Genomic DNA, 24,034 nt, shown 5'->3' on the forward strand with positions numbered 1-24,034 from the left:
AAAAAAAAAAAAAAAGAGAGAAACAACTACAAAAGCAATACTTGCAAAACTGTTTGGTGTAAGTGAACTGAACACCTCTGGGGGTGGGGGGAAGGGAAAGGGGGGGAGGGAAGGGGGTATGAGGGACAAGGTAACAAACAGTACAAGAAATGTATCCAATGCCTAACGTATGAAACTGTAACCTCTCTGTACATCAGTTTGATAATAAAAATTTGAATAAAAAAAAGTTGCTGTACCATGTACTTCCTGTCTGATATGCCACCTCACCACAGGTCCAAAAGGAATGGGTCTGCCGAACCCTGTCCAACCATGCAATGAAACTTCCAAGGTGGTGAACCCAATTAACCTGTTCTCTTTGTAAATTGACTTATCTTGGGCATTATCTTGGGCACAATAGAAACATGTTGTAGTAATATGCTGTGAATAAGTTCTTTAGCTGGAGTGGAGAGGAAACTTGTGTGCATTTTTACAAAATCAGCTTTCAACTGTATACTTTCCCTTGTTATCCTTTATTCTTACTACTATCTCCATCCAGAAACAGAAAACAATAAACAAACAAAGAAAAAAACAAACAAAAAGAAGTTAGCAGCCAGGTCTGAAGACAATGGCCTTTCATCCTTGATAGTACTTATTTACTTATTTCTCCATTGGTACAAATACTAGGTAGGTAGATGTTACCACAACCCTTCAAAGTAGTCAATTTGCCTTTATCACTGTGTTCCCATTCGGAACGGCCCTGGTATTGAGCTGGGTAGAATGTAAGTCTAACTGTGGACTGAAAGCATAACCTTAGAGCTTTCTTCTCTTAGAATAAAGAAACACCTAAGATAAAGAGGAGCACAAGTTCATTTCCACAGAGCAATGTAATGAGGAAGACCTGGGCTATTCCAAGTTATCCCAGAGTTTCTCACAGTAATGGCCTGCTGCAATATGCAACACTCAGAAACTGGAAAAGATGGAAAGGCAAGGGTAGGTAGGTCCATCTCTATGTCCTCTATTGGCCCATATTCTTCCAGGCTATTTCCTTTCCAAAGACAGCCCTGGTATCCAGCCACCTGAGAGCTCCTGAGCTCTAAGCTTCTGCCAATACCAGGCATAAATGGGGTACGGTGCCAGACTCAAAGTCTGGGTACCCGAAGGCATCATTTTCCTATAAAGATCCCTGTACTGAAAACATCATGAGCTCTTGTTTTGTTCTCATCTGGTTCTTTTCTTTCTTCTTTCTGAGCAGCAGGTGCAAGTTCCTTTCATGCATTTAAAAGAAAGAAACTTGGGACAAACAAGAGGGAACAAGAAAGAAAGGGCAGAAATGGCCCACATGCTTCACTGTAATTAAACGATGAGAGGCCTTTGCTATCTATCAGATAGCTCAATTGTTTCTGCTTTCATTTCAGTCTTGGAACTCTCCATATGTGAAGCCTCCGCCAGACAGGTAAACCAGTTTGCCAAAATAAAAAAAATAAATAAAGTAAAATAAAATAATAAACGGGTCTGATTCTCATTAGGCTATGTGCAGGGAATGATGTTGGATGTTTCTTAGGAACCTGACCCCTGACCTTGGAGGAGGAGGCGTGCCTCTTTTGAGTCTGTCCCCAAGATAAAAGCCTAGCTAGGTTGATGAGCCTATGCAGCTTTACCAGCTCTTTTTGCTGAAGGTAGACCTGCTGGTTGTCTGACTCACATCTCTCCTATTACCTTTAGATCTATCTCATCTTTGTTAGAGAAAAGCAGAGAACTGACACATACACAGGAGACACATACTCCTACTTAAAGCCAAGATGTAACTGCTTTCTTCCCTGTCCCTGATTAGGCATCAGAGCAGCCAATTCCAGCCAGCCAGCTCTCATTGCACAGGGAGAGGGTTCTGCATTCGCAGCAGCCAGTGTCTCCTTTCCATCTGAAGCCTGCCAGAAACTTTCTGAAAGTTAGCACAAAGTGGCTTCCAGCCTCTTTCTAGCTTTCCAGACTGGCGATTCAGGCAGAGGTTTTATGCACAGAGAAGCTAAAAAAGTGAAAATAAAAAGTAATCCAGGCCTCTACTCATTTAACTGTCTTGACAGAAGTTTCTAGATTTCTGATTTTTTTTTCAAAAGTCCTCTGTATCAGGATAATCCTCTTTTCCTGAAGCTATAACCACTACCTGTCCTTTCCTCTAAAATGCACGAATATCCACTCCCACCTGCAGACCTCTTACTTACATCAGGGTCTGAGGAAATGCTACTTGGCTTTGGGATTTCTGGAGGTTATACATAGTTCAGTTGCGTTTGCCCTGTGCTTGGGGAGCCCATGCTGCAAGCGTGGGATGGGGTGCTTACTGTCTTTCCTCTCAGCCTCAGACACAAGATAGCTTCCCTCCTGCCTTCTGTCCCAAGCTGGGCTTTTAGGGGGTACAAATCTGGGAGAGAAATGGTGGCTATGGCAGGCATTTCTGTTTCTGTCCCCAAGGAGCCCCTATTAAGTTCAACATAAGGGCAGTTCCCTATTCTCACAGCTATGGGACTCGCTACTGAGTGTCACACCTGTGCAGTAGGGGAAGAGTAGGAAGGACCATCCAAGACTGGGGAGGAGGTGAAGGTCCCAGGGCCTGTTTGAGGCCAGTGTGCATCAAGGGACTGCAGGCCAGGCCAGCAGCAGCTCTGCCAGGCAGGAAAGCTGTGTGATGTTGCAGGGAAGTCTGTGGAATCCAATCAGTGCTGTATTTATTTATAGTCTCACCTGTATTGATCAATCTACCAGTGTTATAAATAATAACATCCTAAAGCACTTACTCTGCCCAAACCACTGGACCAGTGGTAGCCAACAGCTCATAAGAAGTGCTGTAATGTTTAAACACTATACTTTCCAAAAGTGTGCTTAGTGCTTGCTATCTTGAGGTCTTTGCCACAAACTGAAATGCTAACAGAGCCAACAGCACAAGGAAGAACATATTGGTGAAGAACAAAAATTAGCAGGAAAGGATTGGGAGTATAGCTCAGTGGTAAAATATTTGCCTAGCATGTACAAGGCTCTAGGTTCGATCCCTAGCATTGGGGGGAAAAGCCACAGACATTAGAAAGAAAAGGAAATACAGTCCATCATCATCTAGAGCTTACTGTCTTTAGAGAGTCTTCAGCCTAGACACCAGAATCTCCAGGAGGTTAATTGAGTCCGCGCTTCCAAGCTTCTCATGTGGCTGGGTGGGGTCTAGCAGGACTCTGTCTTTCTCCCAAGATGATGAGGATGCTACTGGATTTGAGAACCATACTTTCTCTGCCTGATTCATTGTCCATTGTTTCATCTTTATTCTACTTTTAATTGTACTTGTCTTAGTTTTTCCCTATGACCAGTACTCTAAGAAGTAGCTGGAGAGCCTAGCCACCATAGTTTCATTAGAATTATTTTTTTTCAGTGTCCCTTATGTCTGTGGAATTATGTTAATACTTACCTGCTGTGTGAGGAGCCTCCTGTCCCTTTGTTTGCACCTAAATCTCCAGGGAAAACCCTGGACCCGTGGCCTCAACATAGCGGGGCTTGTCCACTGCTTGCACGAAGTGCCCTGAAGAACCAGGGCTGGGGAAGAAAGGAGAAGCTCTGAGATATTTCTCTTTGTTTTTCTTCTTAAGGGAAGGCCTTCCAAGGGTGGCCCATGTTCACAGCCAGTGGCTGCTGGAACCTACCTCAGGTAGCTTCACTCGGCCTTCCTGGAAGGAGCAAGTCTTGGGGTCGTGGGTGCAGACATGCCGGTATTTACACCAGTGGCAGCGGTATGGGCTCTCCACACAGGACAGGCAGCTGGGCACAGAGAAGAGGCATAGGTCACAGAACTGGGGGAGCCTATACCGGAGAACCTAGGTCATCTCTCCTGTCTTGGGACACATTTACTTAAGAGAAGCCATCCTCAACTGCTCAGGAGGGTGACATTCTAAACAGACCCATCCCTTTTCTTCTAAGGCTCAGAGAGCTAATAGTCACACCCTGTATCCATCACTGAGAGAGCTACAAGAAATCTAGTCCCACAGGGTACAACAGCCCTCCTTTCCTCCTTCCACCTCCACAGGGAGACATGTTTCTTTGCTGAGGAAAATAATGATAAGATATGGGGTCAAAGGACTTGTCTAGAGACCATTCCGTTGTTGGTTAAAACCAAAAATCTGGGTCTCAGCTCTCAAGGATCCACATGGAGGCTGATCTCTCGCTCAGGTGGGCTTCTCCAAGGACAGTCCTGACCTTGGGTTATGCATCTCATTACTAACTGTCTAGACCTCAAGCCCCAAGCCCACTAGGCCTCAAACCTCTGGAGGACAGGGTCTGAGTTCCAGAGTTTTATTAATTTCTGGTTTGTGTGGATCTGACGAGTAACAGATAACCTAAAATACAGTACATATTTAAAATCATTTTATGGAAGGAATGGAAGTGACATTGATTTTATGTACCTTGTGTGCCTTCTCAGAAGGAAAAAGGGAAGGAGGAACTAGGTACCTCAAAGGTAAAGCCATGGGAAGCTCTATGACAAGATGCAAGAAAAGAGTCCCAGGGTTGAGCAATTCAGTTTGAGTTAGGAGGACTAGATGCTTCTTCTTTCCTTGCTACTCCGAACACAACTTAGTTCTAGATTCACAGCTGTTTCTAGTGAGATTGAAAAGTCCTAGAATTCCACCAGCCTAGATCCCTCATAGCAGCTATTTACTTTGCATGGGGAGAAGTGGAGAACAGAACACCAATGCAAGGTTAGACTCTATGTTTCCCAAACACCCCTGTGGAATTCTGGGAAAGCCATGGGCTCTTTTGGGTAATGTGTGAATGTAGGACTCCTAGAAAGAAGGGTTCCAGTCCTCCCTCAACCTTCCGCCAAGTAGCTCCTACTTTGTTCTTGTTTTATTCATTGGGCATCCCCTTTCTCTCTCTCTATATATATACATAAAGCTATATAGATATCTATATCTATATAGATATAATATAGATATAATATCTATAGATATAGATATAGATATATTTATATATATTGCATATATATTATGTTGCACATCTAGAATCTGGCCTAACCCTGTCATTTCATAGAGGAAACATAATACAACAGAGCAAAAACATGAACAGTGCCTAAACAGTGGGGTTCTTAGGGTTCTAAATGGTGCCCTGTGGAAAATGGCCCTATTATTCATTACAGCCATTCTGTGGGAGAAGCAGGGCTGCTACACAGGGGTGACAGCCAGCACCGAGTCCCAGCCAATGGCTGCTGATGGTACCAACTTTGGGAAGAGGACCAGTTCCCTGATCATAAAGGATATGGAGGCATAGAATGGTTAGGTTTCCCTGCTGTGACTCTGGAGGCTCTGTCATTGGGAGGAATATATTTAAGTCAAATGAAATCAGAGCCAGGCTTCCTGACCTCCAGCCCAGAGCTCACCTTCTCTGTACCCTTTGGTTTCCCTCAGACCTTTGCCAGCCAGCCTGAGTCCTGACCCAGCCTGCAGGGGCCTGTGCAGAACAGAATATTCAGGTGGGTGTCTAGGCCACCTGTCCTGCCTTGGACACACACAGAGGTTTCTCTGCCCTCTCTGGCCATGCCCCTGAGCAGGTACTAGCTTCTGTTCTTCAGGTGAGATACACTGCCCTCAGCAGCTGGTGGGAAGGAAATCCGGTTATGAATTTATGCCAGAGAAGATGCACAGGTCAGGGATTTGAAGAGTTTATGCCACAGTTTCTCACTCTTAGCACTTTCTAGTCCTGTGTTGTTAACTCTATGACTACCATAACAGAGGAATCTGTCTCCTTTGGAGCCTTCACCTAGTGACAACTTACAATAGCAGTGGGGTCATCTGAGCTCTGTGTGAACCTTGACCACAGGAACAGAGACACTGGGCCACTTACGAGTTGTGAACGCTGCAGTTGTAGAAGACAAAGCTGGTGCTGGCGAAGGTCATGCCTGTCTCCTTCGACTTGAGATGCAGCTGTACAACATGGTGATCTCCTACGGCAGAGCCAGTCAAGGGTTCAGGGGGAGACCAAAGTCCAAGTCTGGGTCACATTAGCAGTAATGAACTCTGGGAAAGAAAGCTCTCCAGGGTGCTGTCGGCTCTCACAAGTCTCTGTTTCCATAAGGCCCACCCATTACTACAGTCATGAAAGAGCAGCTGCAGAGGGCTGTAGCCTGTTCTCCCTTCCACACTATATGGCTTGCTACCTCAATTGCTCTTCTTGTTCATGTGTAGACACTGATATATATATATATATATATATATATATATATATATATATATATATTCATGTCATTACATGCATCATGTGCTCTCTGGCCTCACAGCTATGAACATATACACTGATGAGCAACCAGAGAGGGAAATGTGTTATCTCTCAGGAATGTTGTCTCCAACAACACAGTGGCATTGTGTGTGTGTGTGTGTGTGTGTGTGTGTGTAATTCTGTGCACATACAAAGCTCATACCCTATCTCTCTCTGTATAGAGAGACTCAGTTCTTATGCCACCTCCTCTGTGGGCCTCAGTTCTACACCAGGATAGGAGGCACTGGAATCCTCAGCTGGCGCCAAGAAGAGCTGGAGTCCATGTTTAATTCACAATTCTGACCCCCCAGGCCCCACCTCCAGCCTTGTTCTCTGCCTTTCCTGAGAGTCTCATTAATCAATCAGCTCAGAACAAATGTGACAAGACCAAATAAGAGAGACAACATGGCATCAATCTGCTCAGGCCAGGCTATCCCTTGCTAGTGTTGAGCCTTTGTCCACCCCCTCCTTTCCCAATGCAGCTGGCCACAGACCATAGGCAGCTGTGGGGAGGCAGGATAGGGTAGAATGAGGAAGCTACAGTCCAGGGTCAAACACACAGCCATGGGAGCAGGCAGTCACAGAGCAGGTGACTGCCACCCTCCTATCCTGAACAACTTCCAGGCCAAGCAATGTGGGCTGACCTCCTCTGAGATGTTTTGCTGTTTTTTTGGCCTTGCCTTTACCTACCTCTCTGCAGCTGCTCTTCACCTAGGATGAGACAGAGCCTTGAATGCTAACCTGGAGCTGAGTTAGAAGGACTATCACAGCCAACTCCAAGGGCAAAGGCAGAAACCATCACTCCCTTTCTTTGTGGGAGGCACCCCCTACCCATTTCCTATGACCGATCCCTGCAGGTAGGTTCCTTCAGATCCCCCACATCTATCTTGATTGCTCCTATCTAGGCAGGAAGAAGAGCCTGCCACCCCACTTTGCCCACTCACCATTCTCTGTGATGATCCGGGGCACTTCCTTGGCTGCCGGGGAGTAGCACTGGATCTGGTTGCCTACTACCAGTCCATCCATCTCTGACAGGTCCTCAAAGGTGCAGTTGACGCCAGCTGACAGCTCTGGGACATTGTATGTCTCTAGGACCAGCTGTCAACAGCCCAGCAGGGAGAGACAGGGGGAAAGAGGGAGGGAAGGGGAGAGAGAATGAGGAATAAGAAGGAAGATGAGAATTAGGAGGAGGAGGAGAAGGAAGAAGAAGAAGGTGACATGGGGAAAGGAAGAAAACCAAATAGAAGAGGGGAGATATGAATACCAAGAGAGAGGGACCCAGTTTGTATAAGAATGGTATAGAGAAGGTGGTGAAAGGTATAGAGACAAAGACAAGGAAAAAGAAATCCAGCTCATTAGAATATGAATGGATTTAGCCAAGGAAATGGGAATTTCTATGGGATTTTTTTTTTTTTTCCCCAGTCCTGGGGCTTGGACTCAGGGCCTGAGTACTGTCCCTGGCTTCTTTTTGCTCAAGGCTAGCACTCTGCCACTTGAGCCACAGCGCCACTTCTGGCTGTTTTCTGTATATGTGGTGCTGGGGAATTGAACCCAGGGCTTCATGTATACAAGTCAAGCACTCTTGCCACTAGGCCATATCCCCAGCCCCTCTATGGGATCTTTATACTGAGAGAACCTCCGACGGGACAGAACAGGAGAGGGATTATGGATAGAGTCTGTCTTTCTTTCCTTTCCCCCAGTTTTTGAAAAATGGTAGCACCAATCATCCAGTGTCCAATGTTGCAAGTTGGAAGCTACCTGCCCACCACTCTTCATTTACATGTCTATCTTCCCTTTTTACAAATGAAGATCTTATTCCCCACACCGTTTAGTCATCACTGTCATGTCCATTTTCCTTGTCTCCCTACTCATTATGTTTAGAGAGTCTGTTCTCCAATATTCTTACACATATCCCCTTCTTTGGATCCCCAATGAACCCTGACCTAGAGTTGCTCTTGCTGGTCAGGTTTGGTCCAGCCTTTGCAAGGGGCATTGGCCTAGGTGGATTTTTTTTTGGGGGGGTGGGGCTCACATTACCGTGATCCCTATTCCTTACCAGCACGTTGTACTGAGAGACAGAGATGTTGTTGGGATGGACTGTCAGCCTGACACACTGTTTTATCTCGGAGGCGAACCTGCGTGGTTCCCTGGACCGTTCGCACCGTTCCTTCCGGGTACACCTGAGAAGAAAAGACCAATGGGTTGCTCAGGAGAGGAGCACGTGATCTAGAAGGCTGGGTTGGTAGGAAGGGCAGCTTCATTGAGATCAGGCATTTCAGGAGCTCTTAGGACCTGTCTCAAATGCAGCATGTCCAGCAACAACCATTTTCATCTTTCTAAAATTTGGTGTGTCTCCACCAGGTCTAAACTTGGAGAAGATGTTCATTCCTACCACCAATTGCCAAATACAGAAACTCACCCCTCCAAACTTATAAAGAGTTGCATGGTTGGTCTGTCTAGTCCACCTCCCATTCATCTTTAACCCCTGCTAACCTTCCTTCACATAACACCCCCCCTTAACCTTCCTTCAGCAAACCTCAGGTGGTGTGTGTGTGTGTGTGTGTGTGTGTGTGTGTGTGTGTGTGTGTGTGTGTGTGTATTCTTCCAACTTCTTTGTTTTTTTACATACGAGTTCTGTCTGGACTTCTCCAGCTTTCATTACAACTCTTATCTGGCTTTCCAGCTATGACTCAACTCTCATGCACTGCAATTCCTTCACCCCGCCATAGGTAAATGTTAACAGCATCCCTCTTATGGCCCATAGCCCTCTGGAGTTTTGTACTGTCTAGAACTCAGATTATATGGTGATTATTGGACTAAGTGCAGCCATCTCCTATCAAGAGTGAGCTTCTCAAGAGAAGAAACTGTTTGATTTCTTTCGTTAAGTCTTAGTAGGTGGAAAATAAATGCAGGTGGGCAGGAGGGATGGCACGGAGGATCAAAGGGGCAAAGGTAGCCATTCACAGCAAGCTCTGAACTACAATGCCAACTCTGTGACTTGGGAGGTTGCTATATATAGTTGCTATATATAGCTGTCACTGTTAAATGTCCTGTGTTGTATAAAGTGAACCATGTCACAGGTGCACACCTCCAGTGAGACCTGGGATCTTATGGTCTTCACTGACAAGGGTTTGTGAAAGGGGTACATAAAAACAAGGGTTATGCCTAAATGTACACTCTCATGAATAAAATGAGCTATCTGAGATTTAGGATACCATATTTAATCCAAGCCAGATAAGCCTTGGAACAGTACTGAGTGCTCATGAATTAGAATCTGCAATCTTGAGTCTGCTGAAGGAGGAGAGGACAGGCAGAGTCCTCACCACAGGGAAAACATTTCTGTCTTCCTCATCTGCTTGGGCAAGAGAAAGAAGATGTCAGGAGGAGATGCAGGATGGGAGGGAGGTCTGGAAAAGGTGTTTATTAGGAAATAGAGCAGCCAGGGATGAGGAGTTAACACTGGGAAGATATGTGGGGAGGGCACGTTTATCTCAAGAGGCAGAGGAAGTATGGTATAGGGCAAAGAGAGGCAGTAAGGGAAGTATTGGACTTTCCAAGAAACTCCTGAGATAAGTCCCAGGCCCAGAAGACAGTTACTCCATAGACATGGGGAAGGAAAGACAGAAGGCAAGAAAGAATAGCCTAATGGTGCATAGTCTTAGGGGAGAATTTAATCTGTGATAAAGAAATCACAGGGGATAACAGCTTAAAGCTGTTTGCCCCCAAAGGAAGAGGAACACAGAGGAGACACTAGCATGTTAGAGTAAGCTAGATGTATAATATAAAATAGAAACAATCCTGAACGAACAAGATCACAATGCTAGTCACAGAGTACTTAATAGGTTGGCACTGTGGTAGAGGTTTTTCCTGGATGTATGCATGCATAATATCTTTATAAACATTTCACCATTTCCCCTCCATCCTTCTTCTATAGGTTTATCTCTATTCTGTAATGTAGCAGTGTTGGGGACAAAGCTGAATCCTCCAAGATAAATTCTAAGAGATGCCATCCCAGGAGGGAAAGGTCAGACTGACGTGAGTCTGGTCATCTCTGTGGCACTCCCTGGCTGCTGACAGCAGACCAATAGCCACAAAAGCATCTGCCTCCAAGTCTTAGAAGTTAATTTACCAGGCCAGTTTCTCGGTGAGGAGTCCATTACCTTCAGCCATTAGGCTAATGTTATTGACTTTTCCAGAGTGTCTGCACTGACATCACTATTAATAGTGTTATTACGCCCATTAACAGTAGACCCAGAGAGCTGGTACAGCTTAAATTACTCACTGAATCCCCAACTTTGAAGTTCCTGTTTCCAAGAGTAATCAGTAGGTCTGAAAAATATCTTTGATTAAATTATGAAGAGAGGGGGAAAATGGAGTTGCTTCTTTGCCAAACATCACCTGGAGTCACCATATAGAGATTTGGACAAATAACAATAATCATAATAATAAAAGCACTTCCATCTCTCTTCTGATGGGGCAGGGAAAGATAGCGGGCTGGGTGTATATATCAGAACAAGTATGTCCTGCATTGCTTGCTGCTTCCAAAGTGCATGGGGTTACAGCAGCCACTGCTGCAGAGAACCCCAAACTAACTACATAGATCACATTCTCCCAATACAGAGAAGCCACGGGAAGTTTACAGTTCAGACATTAAGCACATCACTTAACCACTTGGTACTCCAGTGTTCTTATCTATGAAATGGGGATGAAATAGTACCACCTACCAGAGTTTCCATGAGGATGAAAGGAGATGATGTGGGTAAAGCATTTAGAACAGGGCATGGCTCAAAGTAAGTTCTCAGTGGAAGATAGCTCATACTTCTCTGCCTTCCTCATTCCACCCCTCCAAACTAGTGGATTCAGAAGCAACAATCTTCTTGCACAATGGCCCCCAGGGCAAATCAAAAGGAGATGAAAGAGAAGGCTACAATAGATTTCCTCATAATGAGAGAGAAGGGCAGCTCAGAGGTCGGGAAGGAGAGGAAAGGGAAAGCATGGTATGGGTTGTAGCTTTGTTTTCTTAATAGCTGTCAAAGGGTGTTGAGAACTCAACTCTCAAATTTAAGGTCAGACTCAGGGATGTTTTGACATTTATACCACCATTCAGGACCCAGGAGGGTGGAGGCTGAAAATGTCCAAAGGCATAGACAATTGACCTTAAAATTGATAGGATAATGGAGGGGAAGGTTACATTCCTTCTGAGTCTGTCAAGGTAACAGTCCTTTGTATTCCTAGGGCTTTGATTTCCCAAGAGGTAAGCCAGAGGGAGAAATGTGCAAATTTCCAGCTCCTGAAGGGGCCCCCAAGATGCTTACTTCCAATGGCTCCAGGTACTTGGGATAGAACCTCAACTCTACCATAGGCATCCTTCAGGTGGAAAGAAGGTCCTGCCTTACTCATTTCCCAGACAGGAAAACAGACCTTAAATGAACTCACAAAGTACAAGCTATGTGACTGTGTTTTCAGACATGTGTCTCTGCTACCATCATTGTCACTCCTGCCCCAAACACAAACCTTCAGCTGGTCAGCAGGCCCATTGGCTCCAGAACTGAATTCTTCCTTGCAGAGTTTTTTTTTTTTTTTCCCCTCCACTTCCTCTGCATTGGGCCCCTGCAGCCCAGATCAGAGGTGCTAACAGCCCTTGGGGAGAAAGGCCCTAGGCCCCTGGAAGGGGTTATTATTCAAGCCAGTGGTTTCAATGAGATTATCCTCTCTAATGAAGCAGCTACCTCCGCCCTCCCCTAAGCCTGAACTTTCACTGCTGGAGAATTCCCAGCCAAGTGGAAAATTAGAAGGGAGAGGAATGGAGAGAAGAAGGTGGTGAGGGAGAGGGAGAGGCAGAGGGAGAGAGGTAGTGATTAAGTTCAGAAGAAATTAATTCCTAAATAGTGAGAAAGAAATATTAACTCCCAGTGCTGCTGACCAAGCAAACATTTCAGCATAAAAATAAGGCTGTCTATGAGATTGGCCTGGGTGAGCCTCCACAGTCTCTCCGGTATGGGACAACTGAGCTTGGATATCATAACTTGTTCCTTATTTCTCCCATGAGTCATCCCAATCAGTCCTTCACAGTGGTCATGGCTGTGCTTAAAATGCATCACTCAGGGACATCTGTGCTTAGAACATAAGGAGACTGAGAAAGAAAAAGGGTGGAAGGAGGGGATCTTTCAAACGGGTCTAACTGTAGCATAGATCTGTGTGTGTGTGTGTGTGTGTGTGCACGTGGACGTGAGCGTGCGTGCATGCACATGTGTGGCTGAGTGTTAATGAACTCAGGATCTCATGCTCTTATTAATTTTTTTTTTTTTTTTTTGGCTCAAGGCTGGCACTCTACCACTTGAGCCCCAGCTCCACTTCTGGTTTTTTGGTGGTTAGCTGATGATGAGAGTTTCAGACACTTTTCTGCCTGGGCTAGCTTTGAATGGTGATCCTCAAATCTTAGCCTCTTGAGTAGCTAGGATTTCAGGTGTGAGCCGTCAGCGCTTGACAATAGCTTAGATCTTGAATGACTCCCAAAGGCCCATGTGTGGAAGCCTGTTCTTTAGTCTGGCCACTATGTGGAAGTGGCAGAACTTTTAGGAGATGGAGCCAAATGGAAGGAGCTTAGGTTCCTTGAGGAGATACTAGAATCCAGGGTCCTTTCTAATACTCTCCTGGCTGCCATGAGGCAAATAAGGCTCTCCACCACAGGCTCCTGCCACGATGTACTCTGCCACCACAGGTCTAAGGTGATAGGACTAAGCAATAGTGAACTGAAACTGTGAGCCAAAATAAAGGTCTCCTTTAAGTTCACTTGCTCAGGTATTTTGTCACAGTGCTGTAAAGCTGACTAAAACAGGAGGAAACAGAAAACAGTTTAGCATGTGTAATGAACTGGGAGCGGGGATTAGGGGGGTAGTTTATAGAGGTTCTTTGATCATTGCTATCACATCTGAGGATTCTAAAAAGACAGGGGTTCCTAGCCTTTGCCTAGCCCACTTCTGGAATGCCCATAGAAATGGGCAGATGCCTCTGTATGGTTTAGAGGAAGACGGACTAGATAATACGGGGAATCCTTCTAGAGGAGGATGTATAAGAAGCTTCTTGTTTGAAGGACATGGACCAGGTAAGACCTTTTATTTATTTATTTATTTATTTTTTTTATTTTTTGGCCAGTCCTGGGCCTTGGACTCAGGGCCTGAGCACTGTCCCTGGCTTCTTCCTGCTCAAGGCTAGCACTCTACCACTTGAGCCACAGCGCCCCTTCTGGCCGTTTTCCATATATGTGGTGCTGGGGAATCAAACCAAGAGCTTCATGTGTAGGAGGCAAGTGCTCTTGCCACGAGGCCATATTCCCGGCCCCCAGGTAAGACCTTTTAATGTCAGGATTTGAAGATCCAGTGACTGATACTGTGGCCAAATGGAAGTCTGAGTAGTTAGGTTGTCCTGTCTCAATATTGAGGGTAGACCCAAGATGGGGAAGGCTGAGACGGTGCCATGATTCCCTCCTGGCCACCATCTTCTTGGAAACTGATGTCACCATCCCTTTATATCCCTAAAAATGCAGCTATCTGGATTAACATCAGATGTTGAATTCATGTCTCTACTAGGAAGAAGACACAAAACTTAACAAAGCACCAGGTACAGGGCTTTGTTGGAGGTCAAATAACCTTTCTGAGCTTTCATAGAAATAGTAGTCCTGTACCTACCTCTACCAGCTCAGATGATGGCTGGCTACTTGCACTGGGTAGCCAGAGTCTACATTATGTCCCAGGTTAGGTTCAATCTGTGACTAAGCTGTGCTTTGAGCCAGTGATCTACTGAAGACAAACCTTAAGTGTCGGGTAAAAGAGTCCTAGAAGTTCTTTCTTTTCCCCCCAAGAAGTCAAATTACAGTGAATAGTTACCAAAAGAAAAGGAAAATGGAGGTATGTCTCTTCTGCTCGATATGAAACATTGTTGTACCTATTTATTTATACTAAAGTTGAGGAGAGGTTAGGAAAAAGGACTGATCTGAAGTGGAGAAAGGTAGAGAGAAGAGAAGAAAAAGGAAAATGAGTGGGAAGAGAAGAAAAGGGACATCCTGGATAATTCATTCTCTTTCTAATCTAGTTGGTAATGAGGATGCTGCCTATGACTTGAGATGGTTTGTAACAATTACTCCAGTTGGTTCTGATCAGCTTCATGCTGCACTTTACCCACCAGCCTGGTGTTTTCATGTTCACTAACGTCACCAAGTGCAGCAGGCCTGGTGCAGAGAAGCATTTTGCTCTGGGTAAGCTGGATCACTCTACCCTGAAAGGCCGTGTGTGTGTGTGTGTGTGTGTGTGTGTGTGTGTGTGTGTGTGTGTGCGCGCGCGCAGTGAGGGCTAGGAAGAAAACAAGTGTTAAGAGAAGAAAGGAAAAGCATGCTATTTTAAGTTATATGGTTTATGTTTATCTGCTGAGCCATGGAGAAAAAAATAAAAATACTAGAGCTGAATGTGGGACTTTGTCCCCTGCACCATAGGTAGGCAACTTTTAGTGAAGAGACAAGGTAGATTACTACACAGACCGCCAAGAGCACACCAACACTTCCTCAAGACTGTAGACCCTAGGCCAACAGCCCGAGGCAAGGCCATTGACTTATTCAGCTGATCATTATGAAATAGCTTATGAGTGTATGTTAAGAAAAGAAGAAATTCCCAGGTGCCTGAGACTCACAGCTATAATCCTAGGTACTCAGGAGGCTGAGATCTGAGGATCATGATTTGAAGCCAGCCCAGGAAAAGTCCATGAGACTCTTATCTTCAGTTCTCTCTCTCTCTCTCTCTCTTTCTCTCCCTCTCTCTCTCTCTCTCTCTCTCTCTCTCTCACACACACACACACACACACACACACACACACACACGATGATCAGCAATGCTGATGCCCTGTCTTTGTGCTTTTTGGGTAGGTGGTGGGCAGACTGCCTAAATGGTACAGCTGGAGAAACTACCCAAGGGCAGGAAGAGGAGAAATCTTTCCAACAGTGGATAGTTCCAGCCTTTCCCTCACTCCAGTTCTGAAAGGGAAAAGAAGGGAGGGGATTTTGCAGGGGCCTCAGGTCCAGCCCCAGACTTTACTGGCACGATTGTGATCAGGTCATCAGGGCTGTGTCTGGCAGGATAGTCTGTTTTGGGCCAATAATGGGGCTTCCTACACACACCCTTCTGCAGTTTTCACAGTGTAGCTGAATGATGGCTTTTCTCATCTTCCTTTCGAGCTAAGGAAGACCCATCAGGCCTTCATCTGCCCACAGACAGCTTCTTATGTTTAACTGATGACTTCTAGCTGGGTAGCTGCACCTGTCCTTTCTCCTCGCTTCCTCCTGCTTGGCAAGGTTATGTAAGAAGGAAGAAGTGAATTCTGGAATGAAGCCTTTGGCATCTACTTGGGGAGTGGAGATCTGGAGCCCAGTCCTAGGGGCCAGAGGGGCTGCATAAATGCTGTACTTATGTACACTGAGTCTGATCTGAGTTACAGGAGCTTCTCAGAAGGGAGCCCCATGACTCTACCTAAGGGAGTTACCCGGCAGGCTGAGCAATGTGGTGTATCTGCCATGAGTGAGATCTCGTTACCTTCTAAGACTGAGGTAGACTTCATTGTCTGGGCAGGGAGCCAAGAGAGGGGAAGACAGAAGACAGGAGTGTGGAGGGGAGGGGGAGGGGGGGAAGCTGAGGACCTGCCAAGCCAGGTCACTGGAGGGAACATTCCAGGCTCAGGACAGGAAAGGTCTCAGAGTGAAGGCAGACTGGGCTGTAGGTTTTCTTTCATGTTTATCCAAGTCGGAACAGGTGGGAGGGCTAAGGCACAGGGGAAGGAGAAGGCCCTGGGAACACAGGCTTAAGACTCAAATCAATACCCAGCCTTGTTGAGCTGTGCTTGGCATTGGAAAGGGCCAGCCTGGGGGTGGGGCTGAGGGAATGAAGAAGAAGGCAACAGGTGACCCTCTACAATACTGGACTGGCAGGTGAGCACTTCACAATGACAACCCAGAGGGAGTTAATGTCAGGCAGGATTTAAATTACAGGAACATTTCTTAAGCATGTTCACTCTGCAACCCTCCTGTGACCTTGTCAGTACAAAAGCCCATTCAGGCATGAGCGACACCTGTTCAAGGAGGAACTCCACCCCTCCAGGCTAGTCACTCCTGCATTCTCTTTCCTCTCTCTCTCTCTCTCTCTCTCTCTCTCCCTTTTCCCACTTGCTATCCTCTTTTCATAGCCACTATCCACATTACTCCTTATGACCCAAGAGCCATGCGTGTAATTCTAAGTACTCAGGAGACAAAGTTCAAGAAGATCACAGTTTGAGGCCAACTAGGTAACATTAGTGAGACGACCACTCCCCCCCGCCACCGCCATTTTCAACCAATAAAGCCAGGCAGTGTTGCCATATACCTGTGATCCCAGCTATGTGGGAGATCTTAGGAAGATCAGTGACTGAGGTTAGCCCTAGGCAAAAATACAAAAACTATCTATAAAATAAATAAAACAAAATAAGCCTGGGATGTGGCTCAAGTAATAAAGCAACTGCCTAGCAAGTCTAAGACCCTGTGTTCAAACCCCAGTGCAACTGAGAAAATGGACTTCACTTCATACCACGGAGAACCTGTTTCTCTGTTCTCAGCCCTTGTCTTCCCGAGGATCTGGCTCTCCAGGGCTGTTTAGCAAGGAACAGAGTCACTTAGCATGCTGTCTCTCACATGATGAGAGCCAACAGTTGTACCGAACCTTAATGGAGGAAGCAACCCCATTCTACTGAGGGCTCAAAGCTTTGTTCTCAAGAAGTTCCAGGGCACAGCTGATCGAACCTAGTTACCTCTGTATCCCTGAGTTTGGCACAGTGCCTGGCACAGAGAGGAAGAGCCAGCTCTAGACCTATGAGCAACTGGGTGTGTATATACAGCACTCAGGCAACAACCTATAGGTGTCTCTCCTTTCCTAGCAAAGAGACCCTCTGTGTGGGCATCTGCAGGCTTCCTACACTGACGTGCTTGGTCCCCAGCCCTCTCTTTGCTAACTGGCTGTGTCCTCCCCTGATTCTCCCAGCCATGCATGTCTGGATTGCACCCACTGAAAATAAAAGGCAGGGATAGGGAGAGAAGTACCTGGCTTCGAACTGAGCCTAAAGAGTAGCGAAGAAAGGCCATCAGGAAGCATTAGCCAAGAGTAAAACAGAACTTTCTGGGGAAGGGAAGTGCTTTATATCTGCTTTCTCTGGGTAATTGCATGTCTCAAAAGTTTTAATGCTGTACACTTAGGATCTATCCATTCAGTGTTCTATAATATAAAATAATATGTTGATTAAAGACACCTCAGAAGGGACCTGTCATTATTCATCACCGTGAGGGTCAAGGGTCACCTGGGATCATGAGCTTGAGGGGTTGGGATGGACTTACTGAACATCTAAGGGGTCAGGAAGCTTAGTCCTGTAATAGCTGATGAGCTGTATCCTTCCAGGATACAACTGGACTTCAACAAGGACCCTGGCCTGTCCTCAATACCAGCGTGGGCCACATTAGGCATTCATGTAAACAGGAAGTTCATGGTTATGGAGAACACTGCCCTGGCCGGGTAGCGGCCTTAGACTTCTTAACAGCCTTCATTGCCTCATTTTATCCTCACACCACTTTGAGAAGGCATTGTTCATTCTTCTGAAGATGAGAATGCCACCCCTGACACACAGAGTTATGGTAGAAGATTCCGTATTAGCAAATTCAAGGAATTACTAACGTGTCTGTGACTCTAAATCAGTGCTTGTGGCATTTTGAGGTCATTCCTGGACAACACAGAGCAGCAAGATTTGGATGAGTTGATGCATGTATTTCCCAGCTAAGGCTGGCCGAGGTGATATTCTGCTTTCCTACTTCAGCAAATGCGTGGTAAACAAGGGTTTTAGAGGGCTGTTTACTGACATGTCTCCTAAGTTTTGCACTTTTCGTTGATGGTTTCACTTTTTAAAATGGCCCACGTGTGGTACTCAAGTGCTGTCTGGTGTTCCCAAAGCACATGAAGGTCAGAGGGTAACAGAGGCACAACACATGTGTGCGTGACAATCTTCAAGGAGGCACACAGTTACAGTGCTGTTCATGATGAGCTCAGTGTTAATGAATCAACAATGTATATGGAGTAAGATGACTTGAAATAGAAATACACAGAAAACAAGGTTGTGTGTTGTTAAGATACTGATAGAAATTTGCTGACCAGGGGTTTCCAGGAACCGAGCCTTGCATTTCTTCTAGGAGCCATGGTTTGGTATTTCCTAATTCAGTATTCCCAGGACTTTATAAAATATCACTGCCACACATAATGAAAATCGATTGTACTTGTCTAACGTCCTGGAGGCGTGCGAAGCATGAGAACGAGACTCCACTGATTTCTACTCCATGTAATCCTCCCAAGGCACCCTGTTGCCTTTACATGCTGGCTCCCACTGTGGGCCCTTGGGCAAGGAGCACTCGGCAGTAGCCGTCAGAACCAGGTTCCAGACTTGTGCAGCCTTTGCTCAAGGAAGGCATGCTTCCTAAGAGCCAGCATTGGCATGGACATATACAAATATAATAGGCAGTCAGAATAAGACAAGATGGCAGGCTAAATGAGGTGAGGGGAACCACAGGAGTGGTTGCCGGATGGGCAAAGGCAGCTGGAAGCAGGGATACCTTTCTGGAACAAAAAGCATGTTGTTAAAGGAGAGCTATCTGCAAAATCCTGGGGCCAATCAACACCGATGAGGCAAGATGTTTATGTGCTCCATCCTTGCCCAGCCTTGCAGTGATCCTCGTACCACCCTACCTTGCGTGTTATAGCCCTGTATGGACCACCAAGCAGTTTTGGGCATCACTGTCTCCAGTCCTCAGGTGAGAAGACTGGGATGCTGGGATGTGGAATTTGGATTTTGCTGGTTGATGCCCACTGTTGCTATCCATAGCTGTTTTCTGTATAACACGCTAGAGACTAGAACTGCAGGTATTCTTCTGCAGGCTAATAGCCTCCTCCAAAAATAGCCCAGACAATTTTTCAGCCTCAGTCTATTGTTATTTTCTGCCACACAAGAAGTAGTAGTTGGTTACTTCTGTCATTTCTGCTTAACTCAGCCATGGGGGTGGTGGTTGGAGTTGTTTGGCCCCTCTGCCACCTCCTCAGAGCCTCAGTGCTCCAAGTACCTCCAGGATTGAGTACTATGTGCAGGTGGGGTAGCGACACTGCTCAGACCAACATTGCTCTGGAAGCCTGCCTTTGGGCCCTGCAGGCTGATCTACCTGGACAGTGAATGCCTAGTTCCATGCTGGAAGCATCAGAGCCATTCTCAACCAGCTGAGGTTGTCTCAGGGCCTTAAGCAAGAGAGTGGATTTGGATCAAAATCCATTCCTAAGCGAATGCACTGTGTGGGACAAAGAAAACTATCCACTTTTGCCTTGCAAGGTATCGTCTTAGAGAGTTTTCTGGATTCATTTGGAGCAAGTCTCAATGTGCTCTCTCCACCCTCACCATTGTGGGCCACTCCCAAGCTTCATCACTCTCTGTAATCTTGCATACACTTGAGCACACAGTTTCTGATCTGACTCTGAGTTACATATCTATCAGTGTAACTCAGTAGTTCTCCATTTGTTCCCTATCATAATAGACCTGAGGATTTTCAGGCCTTCCCTTATAGAACTGAAGGTATATCCAAGATTGCCACCTGGACAAAGATACTCTCCTGGGGGTAGATGTGCTGGGATTTGAAAGGGTGCTTCTAACGTTTAACATTTAAGAGAGTATTCTCTCCCTTCTTGGTTATTTTCTCACTTCTACAGAACAAACTGGAGCCAGTAGAAAAGGAGGTGCATAGGGTATGGGCCAGTATTTGGACGGGGCTTCATTGGCTTAGTGACTGACAGCCAGCTGATGGGTGCTCTGACAACAGAGGGAGGGACAAAGGTGCTACACACATGGACTCCAAACCCAAGTACCATGACATTTTATGGTGATATCAAGGAGTATATCAAGTGATACTGAATCACTGGATGCAGAACACAAATCTAACACAATGATTCAACGAATCCTGGCCAACCTTAATCCTGGGATCAAAATCCTGAAAAGTCACAGCCAAGTCACACTCAGGGAGAAAAAAGGATCTGCCATCCAGAGTGAAAATTATTTATATCCTGACTACAGCATCCTCACGCTGCTATTGTCATATGATTCTTAAGGGAGATGTCAGAAAGAACAAAAGAAGGGAAATACAGTTTGCTAAGGGTGTAAGAAAGGAAGTATAAGAAGACAGTATGGGAGAGCAAAGGGAAGAAGAGAGAAGGAGAGAAGGAAGAGAACTCCCTGGAGGAAGTAGGGGGCAGGAGGAGCGGGCGGGCCTGTGGTACTCACGTGTTGTGGAGCACACACCAGCCGCAGTGGGGATCACCTGAGCCAAGGCACTCGCTGCAGTTCCGATACTGCCCGCAGGACTCCACAGGGACTCTGGTGAGCTAGGACAGCACAACAGGGAGAAGGTAATCAAGATTTGCAGAGCATCCAGTGCAATCTATGGAAGAGGTGCTGTTCTAAATGTAACTGCACCATCCTAAATGCTGGAGGAGCACAAAGGTGCCTAGCACCCCAGATGGTCATGTTGGAACTGGGGGATCATGGCATGCAGAGCACAGCTGTTGACTATGTCCTTGGACATATCTGGGGATACAAACTCCATGGATATTTACATAGTGCATACTTCATGTCTCACTACCATGACCTCAAAAATATCTCTGTGAATATCCAACCCATCTTTGTTTCCCATTGATGCCACCTAGGGCTATGGATTTGCTTTCTCTGTCCACTAAAGAATTAAAAGGCAGGAAAGTGTTAAAAGCAGACAGAACAAGTTTATTTGAAAGCGAGTGAAAGCAAGGAGACTTTCCTTTTAGATAGGGGCCCCAAAGAGGAGTCTAATGAAGACCTCTAGGAGTGTAGTTAATAGTGTATGGGGCTCCTCCCTTGGGCTTGGTGCTGAAAGCTTGATCGCTTGTGCATGCATTATCCTGGCTCTTTTCATTGGTTGAGCAGATACCCAGCTCAATGAAAAGAGCATTATGAAAAGAGGAAACACTGGAGCAGGAAGTTGGGGCATTATGGGAAGAAGCCTTTGATCCTAAAGCACTATGGCAACATGAAGCACCATGTCCACCACTTTATATCCCTGTCTACCTAACAGCTCATTTTCCTTTACCTTACCATCCGTGTAATAAACCCGAACCCCATCCATTTGTGTATGTGTACCTGTGCGTGTGTGTGTGTGTGTGTGTGTGTGTGCGCGTGCGTGTGTATGCATGTACAGGTCCTGAGGCTTGAACTCAGGGCCTGAGCACTGTCCTTGAGCTTTTGGGCTCAAGGCTAGTGTTTTCCTACCTGAGCTACAGCTCCACTTCTGTTTTCTTTTTTTCTTTTGGTACTTAATGGGAAATAAGAGTCTTACAGATTTTCCTGCCCAGGCTAGCATTTAAAAAAAATCTCATGTTTACTATAGCATTTCCTTTTCCTTTTCTTTACAACCCTGCCTTTGGGTCTCCGTATTTCTGTGGTTCAAGCCTTTTGTTTCTCCTGGCCTTTTCCACAAAGAGCCTAGCTCACTCTGTGGCTGGTCCCTGCTATGCCTTCTTCTCCCATACATGGAGCCAACTGGCTCCACTGATTTCTCACTCTGGTGTTTTCAAAGAGCAGACTTGCCATTCTCCTCCCCACGCCCTTTCCTTGACTCCAGGCTTCCTCTCCAACCCCCAAACCTCACATTCGCCTTCAGCAGCAGCTTGTTAACGGTGAAGTGTTCCACATGACATTTTTGCTTAGATCAAATGCCTCTACTTCCTGCATGCTCTTAAATAACTTTTGAATTTCTTTGTTCTTCAATGCAGCTTTGCCTTGATGTCCCCTGATGTGCCTCTCCGGCACTTACTACATAGTAGGTCCTTACTTATAGGCATCAAATAGAATTTTTATTTCCTTTTTATAAACATGGTGGTCTTTATTCTTCATTTTGCCAGTTTCTTCTTTACAAAAAGGTATTTTTTTTTATTCTTTTATTCTCAATCGAGGGCTTCCTGCCTGGTATTTCAGCTTGAGCTAGAAGAATTTGGTGTGGTTATCAGACAACAGGCGCAGAAAACTAGACTGTGTTGACCTGGCTGGGCCTCATTGCTCATGAACAAATGCTATCTTTCCCCTGCTGTTTCCCAGGGCATCTCTGCCTGTGTAAAGTGATGTCCACCTCACAGGGGCTGCTGTAACGCACAGGCAGGCAGATTGGCACCAGTACCAGCTCAATTAGTCTTGAAACTCTCTTTTGGAATTAATTAATCACAAGTCCCACATGGTTTCTTTCCCCTTACTTTTCTTGTTCCGTGTGTGTGTGTGTGTGTGTGTGTGCATGCGCACATCTGTATGCGTGTGTGTATACTAGGGTTTGAACTGAGAGCCTGGGTGCTGTCCCTTAACTTTTTTTCTGCTCAAGGCTGGTATTCTACTACTTGAGCCACAGCTTTTTGCTATTTAATTGCAGATAAATGTCTTACAGACTTTCCTGCCCAGACTAGCTTTGAACCCGGATCCTCCAATTTCAGTCTCCTGAGTTGCAAGAATTGTAGGTATGTGCCATGGGTATCTGGACCTTTTGTATGTATTTTTGTTCTCCAAACTATACATTGATTCTATTAATGACCACCCAGTGGCTTTCCATTTTCCAAATCACCTTGTAGTCTCTTATTCCCATTCTTCCAACTTTCACCTTGACTTCAGAGGCCCTTTCTTGATTTTTATCTTTCCCTCAGCTACTGCTCAGGTAATTTGCATGGGCCAGGCATGGGCTCTATCTGCACATGACCTTGCTGTCTTCATAATTAACCTTGACAATCAGTCTCTTACAAATCACCCTGCTGGTTTCACATGCAGCCAGAAATTTACCCTCTTCCTGTTGCCTCTTTTTCATTTCCCTGCCTGCTCCTCCTTAAGTGGGCACAACCATGCCAGTCACGTAAGCACATGCTTAGTTGCTCCTAACCCAAAGGACCCAGACTCCTAGGAATTCATGAGTGGGAAGGAAGTTCACAAGCTATTTTCAGTATTTCCAAAAACCTAATGGAAATTAGATTGTTGCTGTTTTATGATTTTATGCATACTCATGATGCAGGCCCTATATTAAAACTAGGAAATATATTATTACTTAATAAATGCAGTTTGTTTAGTAGACAGAATCTTTCAAAACATAATGCCCGGAGGGAGGAAAAAAATAATAAGAGGGGCCCTAGATGGTAAAAGTTGGGAACCATAAGAACATAATAATGTTTTCATAAGTTCCAGCTGTCTGGCATTCCATATTTTGCCACGGTATTGAAGAGTAAATCACGGCTTGGTTCAATCAAAAGCATTTTTTCTGGGTCTAAAACATCTGCCTCAGCTTCTCCTATCGACATGTTCTATAAACTGGGTGGGATGACACATGTACCCTTGGCTTCTGGGGATATACCACTTTGAGTAAGGAGCCAGCTGCTTGGTGAGTCTGATAGCCTCAAAAACCTTTGCATTCTAAACATATCTTGCAAGTGGTGTTTAGTAATGTCGGTGCCCTGGGATTTAAGAATCCTCCCTCACTTGATTTTTAAACAGGAATCACTTCTTTCTTGGATGCAAAGAGTGTAGGGCTCTGAAGGGCTAGGTTCAAAGTCTGGCTCTGCCATTTACTAACGAGGAGACCCTGTTATCTCTGCATCTTCATTTCATTCATTCCCTAGACATTGAGATCACTGTT

At 45.6% G+C, this 24,034-nt stretch overlaps 1 protein-coding gene across 1 annotated transcript in view; it reads right to left on the reverse strand.

The window, feature by feature from the left end:
* The window catches only part of Plxna4 (plexin A4), a 416,125-nt gene that overhangs the window by 78,677 nt on the left and 313,414 nt on the right, over positions 1 to 24,034 (reverse strand). Inside the window, exons 5-9 of the mRNA XM_048340243.1 lie at positions 20,626 to 20,726; positions 8,315 to 8,438; positions 7,203 to 7,356; positions 5,848 to 5,947; positions 3,657 to 3,771 (exon numbers count right to left, since the gene is read on the reverse strand). Coding sequence (XP_048196200.1) covers positions 3,657 to 3,771; positions 5,848 to 5,947; positions 7,203 to 7,356; positions 8,315 to 8,438; positions 20,626 to 20,726 — 594 coding nt within the window. The remainder of the gene's footprint in view (positions 1 to 3,656; positions 3,772 to 5,847; positions 5,948 to 7,202; positions 7,357 to 8,314; positions 8,439 to 20,625; positions 20,727 to 24,034) is intronic.

The sequence above is a fragment of the Perognathus longimembris genome, chromosome 2, assembly GCF_023159225.1.
Source record: "Perognathus longimembris pacificus isolate PPM17 chromosome 2, ASM2315922v1, whole genome shotgun sequence".
Lineage (NCBI taxonomy): Eukaryota > Metazoa > Chordata > Mammalia > Rodentia > Heteromyidae > Perognathus > Perognathus longimembris.